The sequence below is a fragment of the Chenopodium quinoa genome, unplaced genomic scaffold (assembly GCF_001683475.1).
Source record: "Chenopodium quinoa cultivar QQ74 unplaced genomic scaffold, ASM168347v1, whole genome shotgun sequence".
In the NCBI taxonomy this organism is placed as follows: Eukaryota; Viridiplantae; Streptophyta; class Magnoliopsida; order Caryophyllales; family Amaranthaceae; genus Chenopodium; species Chenopodium quinoa.
Genome location: NW_018744662.1, coordinates 2919959 through 2937013, shown reverse-complemented (window position 1 = coordinate 2937013; position 17055 = coordinate 2919959). Strand labels below are relative to the sequence as shown.

The following is a 17055-nucleotide window of genomic DNA, read 5'->3' as shown; positions in this document are numbered from 1 at the left end:
ACATACTACTAGAAAGGCGGTTGCATTAGGTAGGTGACAAGAAGTTAATCCTGTCACATTTTCATGCCTAAACCAAAAGAAGAATTAAATAAAAATCACACCACACTGTAACAAAAACCTTTCTAGAAGACTGGAAGCAAGAAGATAATTTAGAAGAGTTGCATATACATGCCTTACCTTTGACTGTAGTACATCGATCAGATCATCAGATTAGACTAAGTTCGATGACATGATACAGTACATAAAACTCTTTCAGAATACAATCATAAGAGGATTTCACATTGCACCAAAAAAGTTGGTGCTAATGCTCATCATCTTATATTATTAATTGTTACTTGTTTGAGGATGAGGATGAGTAAAAGTGAAATATCCAACCCAGATATATAGAAACTACTTCAGTGGCAGCATCAGAAAGGTCTTAGAGTTCACCGCAGTCATATTTTTGGGGTTTTTGCAGATCTCGGAAAAAAACAAACAGGAGTATGATGCACAGGAATTTCAACAGAAAATAGGGTTTCTCGACTGCCAATAAACCTGTGAGGTAAGTTTGGATGGATAAGAGTACTACTCGCTGCCTCCTCTCCTTCAAATAGTCATCCAGAGCTTCCATAGCCTTCTGTGCTGACAAATGCATAATGCTCTCGTTCACATCAGCAATGCGTATCTTCTTTGATAAACATCTAGCAAGAACAACTGCATCTTCCAAAGCTGCAGACCCACCCTGCCCAAGGAAAGGACCCATAACATGCCAAGCATCTCCAGCTACTGTTACAGTTTCTTTGCGAAAGTTTCCTGAAAGTAAATCCCATGGGGCTCGATATCTCAGTCGTGTGGCTGAAAAAGTGCTTAAGTCAGTGTTCTCTATCATCTCCACGATATCCTTAGGTAAACCCGCTGTCATGCTCAATGTCAATTGTTTGATGGAAGCAGGATCCTTTGGCATATCAGCATCTGCTCAAAAACAGATTAGTTGTTTAATCCCAATCTGATTAATAAGAACATAATGTATTATTCCTGAGAAAGATTTGGTTATAGGGGTAAGAAACATTAATTAAAATGAGTGAGATGAGGGTGTAGACTACATTAATGTGAACGAAGGACAATGATGTAGACTGATCTGATCCATGATTTAAGTAACACCCGACCATAACTTTACCAACAAAACTACCAGGTGTTAGTGTGTTACACTTCACTTAGAATTGTTCCATATCCAGTAGGTACTTGTAACTAAAAAGTTTCCTTAAACAAATATTACGTTCCTCTTTGTGAACCGAAAAATTCCAAACAGGGACCATGGTGAATTACAGCATGTTAGGTCAGGTAAACAAAACTTCATGATAACCCAATCATTGACATATTGACATCTCTTGTATGATAGGTTTAGAACTATGACATTATATCGTGAAGGTCCTACATCAAATATATTATACATTCAAACTGTGGAAGGAATAGATTTACTGATGAAATAGGTGAAATTATACCTTCTTGTACCCAGCGCAGCGAAACATACCAGTATACTGTCTTATCATCAATTGGAACTCTTCCAACTAAATGCTTTTTTGTTCTTACCCTCAAGAACTCAGGAGCATATCCATGACCATTTGGATATCGAGCCAGGCCTCTGACTGAACATGTGGAGTAACGACGAGAAGGCTTTAAGCCAATGTAATTAGCAATGACTGAGTTTGCTCCATCACAGCCAATTAACACCTGCAAGTTGAATTTGTAGGTGTATGATTATTCAAGTGTAAATCAATTTTAGAAATATAATTAATGTTCATTCCACAATACCAATGCTAGTGTGTATAGTAGATAGTTCTACAAATTGATGAAACCCATATAAGTCAGGCTAATTTAATCAATTTGATTAATCCAGAAGATTTTAAAGTGAAGTATATAACAGCAGCTGTAATACCTTAGCCCTGATTAAGCTCCCGTCAAGGAGTTGAAGAACTGCATCCGAACATGATCTTTCAACATTTATAGATACTACTTGGCAGCCAAAACGTATAGTCTCTTGTGGTAGCGCATTTGCTAAGGCTTCAATGAGATCACTTCTTCTTATACAACGAGCCTCCCCTTCACTGTAATTAAAATGCCCAAATTTAGACTGTCATTGTTTTCCAAGGTACTCTAAGAATTATAAACTTTCCATTTTGTAACAATTCAACCCAGCTTTTTTAACTAGAACCTCTATATTCCTTAAAGCTCCATAACTAAAATTATTAAGTCCCCATCATGTGTCACACTAAGATAACATGAGTAAAGCACATATGCATCTTCGAAACATTTCTCTTAGTGTAGTTTGGCAATCCTGACCCAAACCCGATGACCCGACCCATGACTCGAAATTGACCCAAAAACATTGGCCTGAAAATGACCCGACACGACCCATACTCGACCCGAAAATGGAGTTGACCCGATCCTGACCCGACCCAAAGTGTTTGATCCGAACAGACCCAATACCCGAAATTAACTCGAATAGTCCCGATACCCGAAATGTCTTGTACTAAAAATAACTCAAATTGTTCATCTTTTACCGTAGCTAAGCTTATAAACTGAATTGATAGGTTTTTATTATAACACTAACAAAATATATATTATATACTCCGTATAAATTGATTTGAGCTTGATTCACAAATGAAACTACCCGATCATGACTTGACCATATTTAACTTGACTCGAATATGACCCGAACATACTTGACACGACCCGAAATTGGCTCAACCCGAACTCGACCCGATACCAGACCGGAAGTTGTTGACCTGAAACCCGAAATGACCCGACCCGAATGTTAGCTGACCCAAAATGACCCGACCCAAAAGTGACCCGACCTGAATGACCCATTTACCAGGTCTAGTGTAGTTATGAAAAAGAGATTCTTGAAGTGCTGTTGCCATTTAGACAAAATCAAAATAACTGTAATGATTACCACAAAAGAAACCTTCGTTCCACACCAGTCTCAGCCTGAAGATCAACTGCACTGTAGGATACTGAAGGATGTTAGCTAGACAGAAACAAAAACACTGAAAGTAAAGAAATTCGAGTAATTCAGATGTCATGCAGCTAATTTGAATTTCGGGTTGTACTTATGAAGTGCAATAGCAGTTGATCGAAGACTGGAGTCAACACCAAGCTGGTGGAGGGCACGCCAGCCATTAGGCAAAACACCAATAGCAGCTCCTGTCGCTCGCAATGTATCTGACCTCTCTAACACCACACTCTTAATACCTTTCCTGCATAAACAGCAGACATGTTTCAGCAGCAACTTTGCTTCTTAATACCATTTAATCTTTCAACCATCCTTAACTCACTTCTGAAAAACATCATATTTCTTACTTCTTTAAGGTAAGTTTTTATCACCAGTGTACTACAAATATAAAAGATGTCATCCTTAGATACAAACCAAATTAGATCAACTTGGTAACATCCCCAACAGCATGCAATCATGGAACTGGTAATGAAATTATGCGAAAATTAATGAAAAAAAATTGTATGTCAATACCAATGGTAATATGAGGTCATCTCAATACACTCATTTTTCTTCATAATTCTTCATTACCATCCATTATCATTTGCAAGATGGTATTGAGTGGTAATAAAAATTCATGAAGTTCACATATATGGGGATAGAGTTCTATTACCTAGACATGTCAATTCCTGGCCCGACCCAATTCCAAATACGATTTACTAAGAGAGAAAAATCCGATCCAGCCCAGCCCAACCCAACCCAAACAAAACTACTTGAAAACGACCTGATTTGACTCATTTATCAATGTAATGACCCAAATGATCCAAACCACTTGAATCAAAGGTCTTGAAATTTGACCCAAACCCGATCCAATGACCCAAATTGATTAACACACAGATTCATTACTTTCTTTTTAAAAATGAAAAGGTAAACAAGAAGTTAAGATATGCTAGTACTATCTATTACACAAATTATCAGAAAAATTAAGACTATACACCAACTTATCAGAAAAAATAAAAATAAAAAAGAAAATTTACTATCTATTACACAAATTCATTATTATTCACAAAAAGAAAACAGAAGTAAAAGGAACCTGTGGAGAGCAAGAGCAGTAGCTAAACCACCAATTCCACCACCAACAATCACTATATCTATCTCTTCCACTGCCATCAACCCTTCTCTTTTTTTTTTTCTTTTTTTTTTTTCCGTTTTTTTTGGATTAAAGAGGTGAGTTGTTGGATTTACAAACCAAAAAAAAAAAAAAATTGTAGAGTTGTTCACAAAATGCAAACCATAACCTTAGTACGGAGATACCAAGGGATATCAATGAGACTAAAATAATTGTGATGTGGACTGACTAATTATTCTATCATAATTTAATTTAATCCTCGTGTAAGATTTGAACCTTTCCCTCGAGGATATTCCCGAAATAATGAATTACTCGTATAAAAAAAAGCTAATTTCCTCTTTCTTTTATTTTTTTAATTATTTTCTTTTGGGGATTAAATGGGACAAAAGCTAAGAATAAAAAGGCATAGTTCTTACCAAAAGTCCAAAATGGCAACCGTGTACAGAGAAATAAGGGATATCATTATCAATGAGACACTTCAATAATTGTGAATTTGTCATGTTGATTGGCCAACTATTGGGTAAGTTTTTAACCTTTAATCTATGTGAAGACTACCTTTTTCTCTCTTCGTGCAAGATTTGAACCTTAACCTCAAGAATGAATCCCAAATTATAAAATTACTGTGGTACATTAACAGTACATGTAAAAATACTGTACAATACTTCGTACTAGGTAGTACCCGAGTCATGTTGTGTTTTTACATTATATTACTCGGTATAAACTACCCCATTCATAGTATGTGCAACAAAGATATTGTCACGGACTCCTAGGCAAAATTGATGACATGAAAAACTTAAGAGTTAAGACTCAGAAAAGTGGACAAAATTGAGACATAGAAAAGTAGGAATCCTTGAATTCGCAATTTCAACTCACGTTTTTTGACTAAGACAATTTTGCTATACAAGAAAAGTCTACACATACTCCTCCCAACTGCATGCAAAATCAACTAGAACTGCACTGTGTGCACCAGCCTCAACTCTTCGCAACTCAGGGCTGGCTTAGGTTCAACAAGCCCTAAAAGCTTAAGAGATTGAATCCTGAACAGCGCACACAAAGGGAAGGCCAAACTTTCTGTATGAGTGCAATTAGCCATAAAATTGTCCAGCAATTTCTGGTTAATCACGATATTGCAGAAGGGATAAGTCATTTGCTCGGCAAAGGGTTTATAAACTTGCAGGGTAAAGTTTAGAAATATATACTGAAGTAACCAGATAAACTACATCTATGCTGTTACCAACATCAGATTTAGATCAAAAGAAAGATACTTCCCACCACATACAAAAAGTAGAAGCTCCTTAACCTTTAGTACTCAAAAACGGATGCAATTTTTGGATTTAATTAAGGTAAGGTAGGCTAATAATTTTCGAGCTTTAGTATTAGTACTGGTTCAAAACCATGCTCCTCAAAATAACACCAACACTGAAGTCAATATGTCATGTCGACTCAAGACCTTTGGAGAAACATGCTTCAGTCCTAGAATTCTTGACAAGGTTTACCATCTGTATTTCATTTCAGGCCCGGTAGTCTTGACAAAATCCACCATCTTCCCATCAATCCTGGCATTGCGAAAGAATTCTGCTAATTGTGTATCATCTTCATCTCCTTTTTCATACTCAAGCGATACATTGGTTAGCGAATGCCGCCAACAGTTAATAGCCAGAGAATTCCAGCAACCACATTTTTTCTTGCCTTTTAATGGCTTCTCATATGTAAACTGAAAAGGCAAAAGAAAAAGTTAATAAATGCCAACAATAGCCTCTAACAATCATTTCTGTTCTGTGAGGGAGAGGTTTCTTAATAGAATGTGTTCCCGAAAGAGATACTAAGAATGAACAACATATATGTTGCACATAAGCAACTAATAATACACAATGCCTGTGCTTACTTATTCCAGCAGGGCAGAAGTAATTTTCATGCCCATCTCAACATGGGTTTGGCCTAGCACAACCTGAGGTTCAGTACAGCTACAGCTCAAATCAAACTGAGCACAAGCTGAGCTTCAATGAGCCAATCTAGATGCGACACAAGATCTAACATACACATGTTAAGTCCACACACGATGTCATAAGCAATCTAACAATCTGCAGATATATACCATCATAAAACAGTACAAATAACAATATAGCATAGAAAGTTCACATAAGATACTTAACTCCTCACTTGCAAACAGTAACTCAACAATCACTTCAAAAAAATCAAGTGCACCCGCAATCATATATTCACTCTATAACCTTGAGATATTCTCAAATATCAATATATTGAACTACCATTATGTGACAATTTAATACACTTTTTTTATTCTATCTTGATTGTAGTAGCCCAGTTCTTCCAAATCCATTTCGTTGAAAAAGCACAGCCAATAGAAAACAAGATAGAAACCAATTATTTTAGACCATAACAGGTGTAGCACCTAACTAAATACTTAAGCATGCCCCAAATCCACACCCCTTCTGCATAATGAAAACAAAGAAATTTATGATAGTATTTCCTACCTTCTTCCATCAACAACAAAGCCTAAGGGCCTGTTCTCGTACGTTGAAATTCAGTTTAGTTCAGTTCAGCTCCTAATTTCCTTCTCTTTTAAAATATTTAGTTCAGTTCAGTCAATGAGAACAGACCCTTAGTCCCAAAATGATTTGGGGTTGGCTAACATGAATTGTCATAAAGAACCATCCGACAAAGAAAAAAGGACATAACAAGATAACTAATTGGTAAGGCTAGAAAAAAGGTGTGTAAAGTGAGGAAAAGAAAGAGCATCCAACTAAAATTTAAGAGAGTTTTAGAAGAGTACCTTAAAATAGAGTTTTAAAGGAGTGGTACAAATGTGTGGATAGAATACATTATGGTTTAAGAATACTTAAGCAAAGGAAATCAATAAAGTTTATAAAAGACAAATTGAGTAAATAATAAAAGTAAATGCTAAGATAGAATAAACAAAAGTATTTCCTATCCTCCAAGGATATAAAATTAGAAAATATTCCAAAAGTGAAGTTACCCTACACCAATAAGAATCAATTTAGACTAGATTACTTGAGGCACATCAGAGTAACTACTATAACAAATGGCCAATATTATTCCACACTCATGATAATACATTCATCGATATCTCTCGCAAGTCACAATGTAGCCTCCAATTTTAAGGACAATTCATAGGATGCCTAAATATTGATGATACATTAAACTTTTTGTGAACAAATTCTGAAGTGGCATGAGAGTTTAATTATCTAAATATTTGTATAATATACAACTTCCTATTCTCTGTAAAATTATAAATTAGTGACAATGATATGTACAAATTAAACTTGATTACCCGAGTGCTTGCCTATTTGACTAGATTATAAGTTAATTCAATTGCATGTATAAGTATAACAAGATGCATATAGTTGCTTTGCACTTGCACATGCAAGTCCAGGAATCATTGCTTGCAAAAACCTTCTTGCAGCTCCTAGATTTCTCCGATTCTGCAAGCATTCCCTTCCCTAAATCCACAATGCACATTCAAAGAGGGTGCAATTCGCAAGCTAGATACTTAAAACGACAGCACTGACAAATTATAAACAGTTGTATACAAGGACAAAACTTAAGCCACTAATATAAGAACAGAGGACTGTCTAGTGTAATGTAAATTGATATGTTGGTGCAAATATGTAATGTAAGATAGAAAGCCGAACTACTTGTAGACAGAGTAACAAGTGAACAAAAAGAAACAAAGAAAAGAGATAATTACAGATTACAGGACCAAAAAAATCCACAGATTTTCATTGTTGATGTATGTTGAGTATAGTATCCAAATAAATATACCTTAAATAACTTTTCAATCCCATCATCGAAATTACATATACGCAGAGTCTCTGAGCAGGGAGCAAGCCACATGAGACACTTGACTAAATCAACAGGAGTATGTTTCAATCTAGTGAAATTATAATCTGCACAGAGAAGATTAACAATTGTCAAACATACAATACAACTATACTAGAAGATACTTATTGACAATTAATTGAAAAGAATGTTACAAAATGTTAACCCAAAAAAAAAAAAAAAAAAAAAAAAAAAAAAAAAAAAAGAAGAAAAGAAAAAGAAAAAAAGCTGGACTTATCAAAGATATTATCCCACATCATTACAGGCTCTTATTTAATGTTGCCCTATAGTTTTAGTAGATAGCCAGGCTTAGCTACAAATCTACAATTACCTCGCAAGACATAATTCTATATTGTTGAGCTTAAAACTCAGTCTCATGCATGGACACGTGAAGAATGGCTATTGGAAGATTAAAATGGCATGTGATCACATATAAATAGTTATCTTCAGATGCAATTGAACGAGTGACAGTTCACCCAAAATTATTCCCTAGTTTTTGCTATAAATCAGTTTATCCCATAATCCTTTAGCCTTCCTTCAACCTTTTGTCATCTCTGCAATTACTTTTCTCTCCAAACCATGTATTATTACACTAAGCCAACAATACATAATATCTAGTACAAGGTTATAAAATACCATGAATAGCTGACACACGAATCTCAACCATCATTTCCTTGACACCATATAGTGGAGGGAGGGATTTCAGTCTCACATTTTCTGGGATTACAGCATCCTTCATCAGCACAAACAAAAGCACACCCCCATGAGAAACAAAAAATATAAGGAACATGAATATGTAGAAGTACAATGTAGTAGGAAACAAATAAGCTAAAGCAGATGATTTATGTCCTCAGTAAAGGATTACGAGAGAATTGATTAACAGGAATCCTTGGTTACCTGGATAGTTGCAAGACGGAGTGAGAAATCTTCAGTGTGACTAAACTTTGCAATTAACTTAACGAGTCCAAGATACCACTTTTCAGTCTGGAAACCACCAGTTACGCCAACGATAGCATATTCCAGCTTTAGAGCTGGACCCTTAGACACCAAAGATATGACATTTTCTCCCCAGTAAGTGAACGATTTTAGATTAGGAGTATGAATTTTAACTTTTACCAAGCCCCTACAGCTGTCAATAGCCAGGTGTGCAAGGCGTTCACTTGAAATCTCAACATATTCCAAATAAGGACAGTTGGTTAAACACAATTGTTTAAGGACAGGAAGATTTTCTAAATAGAAACTCAAGTCATGATCATCCAATTGAACACAATTCAGGTACAAACTCTCCAGATTTTTACAGCCTGATACGTCTATTTCACAAAATTGCTGACTGAGACAACCATCATACCAATAACTGAAATCCAAAAGGCTTGGTAAACTTATCTTAATCACTTCCAAATCAACTTCTTGTAGTACAACATCTACCATCTGTAGTTTGGGAGTAAGATTAGAGATTTCAAGTCTTGTCAACCCACGGCAATTTCTTAAGTAGAAACTTTCTAGATTAATGCAAATTCCAAAAATAATCTTCATAACCACCTCATCCAAAAAAACATCATCAAACCATAACTCTCGTAAAGAAGGCAACTGTGTACACATAAAAGAGGATAAATTCAGCTCACAATTATTCAATTCCAATTTTACAATTGAATTCGCACCAAGTACACACCCAGGCAAAATATATCTAAAACCTTCCCACTTGGCTATTTTAAATTTCAGATATTTGACACTGCATCCAACAGCACAAGCAAGCCAATGATCCACACGATACCCCAACTCCGGCCCAAAATTGGGCACATAAAGCTTAAGCTCCTCCAACTCCATAACCAACCCAAAAGCTCGATCAAGAAAGTTGTAAAAGTCCTCCCTCATCCTAACAATAGTCTCCCCATTGGTCTTTAAGGCGATATCCCTATGATAACAGGACGATTCTTCCACGATCAGCGACTTATTAGGATACGTATCACTGAAATCCAATGTACGTAGTCCAGCCCAAACCATCCGCCAACTGCTGGACAAAATGCTTGTTTGAACAGCATACTTAGTTGGCAAAAATGAGAGTATATGGTGTTTAAGGGGTTCCGGTAAATCGGTGATTCGATCATAACTCATTCCTAAATCAATCTTCTTCTCCATTTTAACCTAATAACATTACTCGTACAAATTAAGAATTTTCCAATTGATAATTTCAAGTATAATCAATAAATTATAATTTTTGCCTTAACTATCATACTAATACATGTCATATATAAATAATTGTGCAAGAATGACAAACAATTGTAGAGTGACTGAATTTAATTAACAATATGAATGGAAATTTGAAAAGAAAAAAAAAATTAACTTGATTTTAGGGAATTACCTGAGGAATTAGGGAAGATGAATGCAAAACCCTAATAAGTTAATTTTCCAATATATTTGCTTCGGCGGGAAATTTTTACGAAGTTTGAAATTATATAACTTTGGGGTTTTTACTCTTGTAGAGTAATCAAGTGAATGTACCTCGTACCGCCATGGAAGACCCAAATCCTCGAGCTTTAAGCCTCTGCTTTCATGGAGTTTTTTGAGAAATGGTGGTTTGCTTTAACAGGTGTGATTATGTGAAGTAAATGGGGTGACCACTGACCAGTGGTTATGGTTAGTCATACTGTATTACGAGGCGTCAAGAACGGACCCGACCAATCCGATCCAAAACCTACCCAAAAAACTACTCGTAAATGCAAATTCAATTTGTATCGACAAAATAGTTTAGTTTATTAAATCAAGTTCCGCCAAAGTAAGTAAGCTTTGGGGTATAGAGTTCGTACATAAATATTCCAAAGTATCATCCGTCTCCCATCTAGCAGTTAAATGAGCAACGGTATTCCCCGCCCGTCTTACATGAACACAAATAAAAGACACAAAATCAACACACATACTAGAGATATCCTCGTAAAATAAGTAGATAGGAGCAGCACCTTCATGACCTTGCCTAATAGCCTTCACCACCGACAAAATAATTTACCATGTCTTGAATTCAAAATAGACTCGACCTTATCGAATCCAACCTAAACACTCAAATTAAAACGTCATTACTTGGTTATCCGACAAATAGTTACGACTCTTAGGAGTAAAAGTTCAATTTTAAGTTGCGTATACATCTTTTTTGCAATAAGTATTAGTTGTACTCTGCACCACACCCTATAACATGAACATTTAGTTAAAAAAATATGAACACGTATAAAAATTGAACATTCAGTGATAAAAAAATGAACATGTTGTATTAAAAAATGAATTTAGTACATTAAAAGTGAACATGATCATCATATGTTATAAACTTGATGGACTACGACTGTAATCCCCCGTATTTTTAAATATGTTATAAATGAAATTTAATTTTATTTATAATATTGTTTTGTATTTTTCCGTAATTTAATTTCAAATTATTAACTTGGGTCAAAAATTATTTTGGAACAAATTATTTTATGAACCTTCATTTTATAATTTACTTCAATACAACTAAAGTTTAGTCCATTTCATTCATTTGGCCCATTAATTTTATGAGGCCCAATCTTTCTCTATACCCTACAACATTCTTCCCTATAAATATTCCATTAATCCCCAAAAATTTTCCACACAAAAAGGTTAGTCTTATTTTCTCCTTTGTTTTTATTAATTTGTGTAATTATAATTATTGATTTATGGGTTTTGATTTTTTGTTTGAAATTAATTTAATTAGTGCCAAATTGTATTTTGATGATTAAACTTTATAATTTCAGATTTTATAAATGGTCATAATTTTCAGATTTTGTAAATTTTATAACCTAGGGTTTTTAATTATTGAAAATCATGATTTTAAGGTTTTCATGAACAATTGATTTAGGGCTTTTATAGTAATGATGTTTTGAAATTTTGGTGATTATAACTACTAATTAGTTTAACTTAATTCCAGATTATTTTGAACACTTAAATTCGTGTTTTAATTTTAAGATTTTCGTTCATTAATATTAATCCTGTTTTAATCCCGATTAGGTTCTAAACTCATCCGATTTTGATGAAAAAGTAGTGTTTTTCATGTGGAAATAATGTTTTAAGAAAGAATCGTTACCTTTGGTAGTATGCACCACCCTCTCGTGGCCAAATTCAGCCTCTTAATATGATTTTCTAGCAGTTTTTCATTTTTACGAAGTTTTTTTTATACTTAAAATATTATCCTTGAGTTTAATTAATAATATTAATTATGTTTAATGTTAATTAAGCATAAATATATGTTTTTATTGGAGTTTTAAGTGCTGAAAATAGTTTCTAAGTACTACTTTTGATGTTTTATAAAGAGGGTTTAATCACCCATTAAAAAGGAAGATTATTAGGGGTTTTTAAATAATTTTCAGATTTTTATTAGACTTTGAACTTGCTGTGATTTCATGTATAAGAGTGTATTTTAAGGTTTTTATGAAGAAAATTTAAATAATTATATATAAGCCTTTAATTTTAACTAAAGGGAAGGTTTTAAAGTGTTGTTTGATTTGGATTTTGAAGGTTTTAAAGTAAGTTAGTATTGCTGTAAATTTGATTGATTAGGTATTGATTGAGATGTTATTGTTTGGTTTAGGAGAGGAATTTATTGAAGGTGATTTCTAGATAGTAAAGTGGCATACCAATTCGTTTATTCAAGGTACGTACAAGTTACGAAACCTTGCTTTTAGGTGCATGTTTAAGGACAGATCGAGAACTTAGTATCATGTATAGGAATGACTGAGTTAGATTGTTTGGTTATACATTGTGAATTTCATATGATGTGCACTATTTTATATTGCAAGTATTATTCGTGCTCTAATTATGCAAGGTGCGCTTAGAGGCAAAGGTATGTGATTGGTGTAAAGATTAATTTATTACTCATTCATGATTATGCAAACAGGATGAGTAAAGGAAGAATTCAAGTCTTATAAGACGAGGTTGAGGTTTTGGGGTGCCTTATGCACTCAAGGTGTTTATACACCGAGGTAGTAAAGGAATAAATAATAAATGTTGTTTGTCACTAATAAATCAAGAATTGAAATTGAAAACTTGCCTTGTTTGATTGAATTGTGTTTGGAATGTTTGTATTGTTATGTATATGAGTCATCACTAAGTTTAAACATGTAAATCACGTAAAGTGCAAGATGGATGAGCAATAAAACTCTAGATTGGTGCACATCTGGAGTAATGACAATCAAGGGTTGGGGTACATGGGGTATTAGCCGTGTACTTTTATCGAGGCCGTCTGATCTACGAGTCTCCTATTTCAATATTTTTTTAAAAAACTAGGAGTTAGGTGAGATCTCATATTAAATACGGTCACGGAGTCGCGCCTGTGGTCGTTGGATGTTTATTGATGTTTCCGAAAGGAGGCATGGAGTTTTTCTTTAATTTTATTGATGTTCCAAATGGGATATTGGTTGGACAACCTTGTCTATTGCTAAATCCAATGAAATAAATGAATGAGTTAGTTAATATCAACTAGTGAGGTCTTAATAAATTTGATAATTGAGTCATGTGTTGAGTCTGTATTTAATTAATGAGGCTTATGCTTGATTATTAGTAGCATGTTAGGTATTTTCTTAATTTATTTCGCAGCTTGTATGTACTCAGCTTTGCTGATTGCGTGCTTTTGTGTGTGTCTTTCTTTGGTCATGGCCTTCGCCTTTCAATGACCCTGTGACGATCCAATTTTTACACTTGTAATATTGGGGAGCAGATTAACCACAGGTTCTTACACATACAGCATCTATTTCTAGATGGTGGGATCTTGAGTGAAGAGTTGGTTGCTTTTCTTATTTTATTTAGTATTTACAATTAAAGTTATTTAAACTCAATTTTGCTTTCATACTATTTCTATTGGTCTCAGCTTTGAATAAGGGCCTTAAGGGTTCCAAGTTGTAAGATTTAATTTGGTTTTGGTTATTGGTTTTGAAACTTATATATATTTATTTTAGTTTTCCGCTGCTATTTTCTGATAAAGCCTTAACGTTTGAACACGTGGTGGTAGCACACCAGTAATTCTCTTGAATATTGTTCAGGGTCCTCACAGGTTTAAAGAGAGAATTATTGGGTGTTACAACGACCTTAAAAATGAACATTTAGTAAAAGTATTACAAACACAAAGCTCCATATATGCTCGCATGAAAAAACAATACATCTAAAATTTCCTCCATTTTAGACCCTACAATGCCAAGTTGAGGTGATGAATCATGATGCATAGCTGACATAGCTACCAAAGAGGATTACAATTAATCATCATTTGCTACTTGCACTTTTAGTTTTATCTGCACAAGTATCAATTAGCAAGTGCCTCTTATAGAATCTGATCAAATAATTGGCTAACAAAGTGTATTATCTCATGAAAGCCCATTCGAAAGCCTAAATAAAAATTTTGTTTAACTACTAACTAACTATAGATATGATAAACAAAACTTTTGCATGCCCACGGTTTACAATAATTTTATTGTACATCGAACATTTTCGAAAAGTGACCCTTTTTACTTACAAAAGTGACTTTTTTTTTTTACAAAAGTGACCCTTTTTTCTTATAAAAGTGACCTGTATTTTTACAAAAGTGACATTTTCTATTCACAAAAGTGACCCTTTTTTCCACAAAAGTGACCTTTTTTTTCCGCAAAAGTGTTCTTTTTTTATTGGAAAAATTAAAAAGAATAATTCCACCTTTAGCACATCTTCTAAAAATAATCTCACCTTTGCGAATTCTGGAAATAATCCCACCTTTATCTTGCATCTGCTTAAAATGATCCTTTTTACTTACAACCTGTTTAACAGGTCAAATTTTTTTAAGTTTTAATTTTATTTTAATTTCTTTATCTCTCTCCTCCTACCTTCCCATCTCCTCCTCATCCCCTTTAATGGTTTCCCCACCATGACCACCACCACCACCGCCATCAATCCATAACCACCACTACCACCCCACCTGAAACCCCGAGCTCTCAAACCTAACCCCTCTGATCTGACCACCACAAAATCCCCTTAGTCCAACCGCTCACCCACACCGAAAGCCCCTACACCCGACACCCCCAGCAAGGCGCCACCCATTAGATCGAAACTCACCCAACTAGATCGAAACCCACCCCACTAGACCGAAACCCACCCAATTAGCTGGAACCTTAGCCCACTCGGAAACCCGTCACATCGGACCGAAACCTGTCCCACTAGACCAAAACCCACCCAACTAGATCGAAACACAACCGCACTAGACCTGCCTTAAAACCGACCTCCACCGGTACTTTGCGAGAAAGGGATTAGGGGTTGAAGCGGGATGTGGTGGTGGTGATGAATTAGGTGGGAGGGAATCCTGCGGTTAGGTCTGGTTGGTCGGCTTCTGGCTGTTCCGGCGGGCATCCGATCTCATGAGGGAGGGGTGGCTCTGGCAGGGCTGCAAAGCAAGGAAGAAGAAGTTTTTTTTTTTCTTTATTCCCTTAATTTTTTAAAAAATAAATAAATGCAAACAACCAATTAGAAGACAACACGTGGTAAAATACCTTCAAAACCGGTTACCAATTTCACTAACAGGTGAAAGGCTCATTTTGAGAATATGGGGTATAAAGGTGGGATTATTTTCAGAATACGCAAATGTGAGATTATTTTGAGAAGATGTGCCAAAGGTGGGATTATTCTTTTCAATTTTTCCTTTTTTATTTTCAAAAAAGTGACTTTTTTTTTTCACAAAAGTGACTTTTTTCCCCAAAATAGAGTATCAAAATCAATAAAGACTTGAATATGTATCATAGTGAAGTGAGCGTAAAGACTTGAATAGTCCTCTCAAGCTTAAATGGGGGCAAAAAAACTCCCGGCAAGCTTAACGCCAACCATGTTATCCATTCCTTCATTATTCCCTCCTTCAAATTCACCCCTTTCTTCATCTTCTACAATACCCTGTTTTCTCTCTCCTCAAAACCACTCAAATCTCCAGCACTATCACATATGAAAACCTTCCAGCAGTTGGGAGTGGCGAAAGGGTTGGTGATTTGATGGTGATTGTTTTTCTTGGCGGTGGTTCGGCTGACTTCGGTGGTGACTCCATTGCTTAGAGTTGATGAAGTTACATGCCCAACCCGATTTACACTAATTTAGTGTAAACCGGATGTTATTAAATATTTGTATATGATAAATCCTTCCATTCGGATTTGTTTTCCTATGACTTCTTTTGTAAAATATAATCATAAGATAACACCGTAATTCTTCAGCTATCCCAAGGACATGATAACGGCTACAAAGAAATTACTGAATACAGCTACAACTCTCAATCTTATTACTTCCTTAAAAAAAAAAAAAGGTTTGTTTCCAACATTAAAGCAAGGTGCATTCCTAAAGAGTTGGTAGTTGTGGTTATTTATTGTTGGGTTAGTGTGGCCCAAATTTAATAAGTCCAATTAATAATGTCTCAAGGTGTGCAATTTTTTTTAGAAAATTCTCATATATTGAGATTTTGATGGAGAATTATGGAATAATCTAGAATTGGTTAGTGCTTAGGAAGATTTTGGATTTATGTGGCAATTTAAAGAGCATGTAGAATTTTCTACGTACTTCTTCCATCTCCATACATCACCTATAAATACTCATAATTGGTTAATGCACATAAAGATTATACACTTATGTATCAATTTTTTTAAAAAAATAGTCAGCCGACCAATACTATTTATAATATACATTAAAATGAGGTGGTAAAGGTGGTTATTTATCTGTTACAACTTACAAGTTCTTGTAGCTGGCATTGGAAGTCTAGGCTGGAGTTTGCTACTTGGGCAACTCGTGTGAATCAAAATATTGGATTAAAATGTCATTCAAATAATACGGAACAGTGTCAGCCTAGTCAATTTATAATCTAAAGAAGCATTATATTAATTTTTTTTTCCTGAATAGGATCAAAACAACAAATGCACATACAAATCGACATATTAGATAGTGTTTAACAAACTAACTAATCATTATCCACATTAATTCAATTAGAGTATAGCCAAATTCACCGTATGATCATGCAAATAATCAAACAGAAGAGTAATGTAACAATAATCATTTTAACACAAAAGAATTATCGGTTTAACACAAAAGAAATAATTATAAATAAGAAATT

General features: G+C 34.7%; 2 protein-coding genes across 5 annotated transcripts; both read right to left on the bottom strand.

Annotated features, from left to right (window-relative positions):
• Window positions 1-131: 131 nt before the first annotated feature.
• LOC110702064 (FAD-dependent urate hydroxylase-like) lies at window positions 132-4444 on the bottom strand. Of its 4 annotated transcripts, none has more exons than XM_021879707.1 (6): window positions 3506-3708; window positions 3090-3236; window positions 2933-2983; window positions 1916-2084; window positions 1482-1710; window positions 132-951 (listed from the first exon to the last, which is right to left on the bottom strand). In XM_021879707.1, exons 1-6 carry the CDS (start codon window positions 3547-3549, stop codon window positions 419-421), a joined length of 1173 nt encoding a protein of 390 aa, XP_021735399.1. In that variant the 5' UTR covers window positions 3550-3708; the 3' UTR covers window positions 132-418. The 4 variants fall into 4 exon arrangements, with proteins under 4 accessions (XP_021735399.1, XP_021735401.1, XP_021735398.1 ...); XM_021879709.1 differs by having other exon boundaries at window positions 2933-2993; window positions 3506-3707; XM_021879706.1 differs by lacking the exon at window positions 3506-3708 and adding an exon at window positions 4065-4444 and having other exon boundaries at window positions 134-951.
• LOC110702063 (putative FBD-associated F-box protein At5g56410) lies at window positions 4180-10648 on the bottom strand. Its single transcript, XM_021879705.1, has 5 exons — window positions 10318-10648; window positions 8856-10100; window positions 8595-8691; window positions 7902-8026; window positions 4180-5814 (listed from the first exon to the last, which is right to left on the bottom strand). Exons 2-5 carry the CDS (start codon window positions 10092-10094, stop codon window positions 5593-5595), a joined length of 1683 nt encoding a protein of 560 aa, XP_021735397.1. The 5' UTR covers window positions 10095-10100; window positions 10318-10648; the 3' UTR covers window positions 4180-5592.
• Window positions 10649-17055: the final 6407 nt, after the last annotated feature.

What these genes read in the sequence shown, in the direction of transcription:
- LOC110702064 (XM_021879706.1), bottom strand. Translation starts at nt 4,141, where the DNA reads ATGGCAGTGGAAGAGATAGATATAGTGATTGTTGGTGGTGGAATTGGT. An exon ending in GAACGAAGGTTTCTTTTGTG is followed by an intron (nt 2,085 to 2,932) that starts GTAATCATTACA and finishes TTTTAATTACAG; the next exon opens with TGAAGGGGAGGCTCGTTGTA. An exon ending in GGAGCTTAATCAGGGCTAAG is followed by an intron (nt 1,711 to 1,915) that starts GTATTACAGCTG and finishes TTCAACTTGCAG; the next exon opens with GTGTTAATTGGCTGTGATGG.
- LOC110702063 (XM_021879705.1), bottom strand. Translation starts at nt 10,094, where the DNA reads ATGGAGAAGAAGATTGATTTAGGAATGAGTTATGATCGAATCACCGAT. An exon ending in TCGTGTGTCAGCTATTCATG is followed by an intron (nt 8,027 to 8,594) that starts GTATTTTATAAC and finishes TTCTCTGTGCAG; the next exon opens with ATTATAATTTCACTAGATTG. An exon ending in GGATTGAAAAGTTATTTAAG is followed by an intron (nt 5,815 to 7,901) that starts GTATATTTATTT and finishes TTGCCTTTTCAG; the next exon opens with TTTACATATGAGAAGCCATT.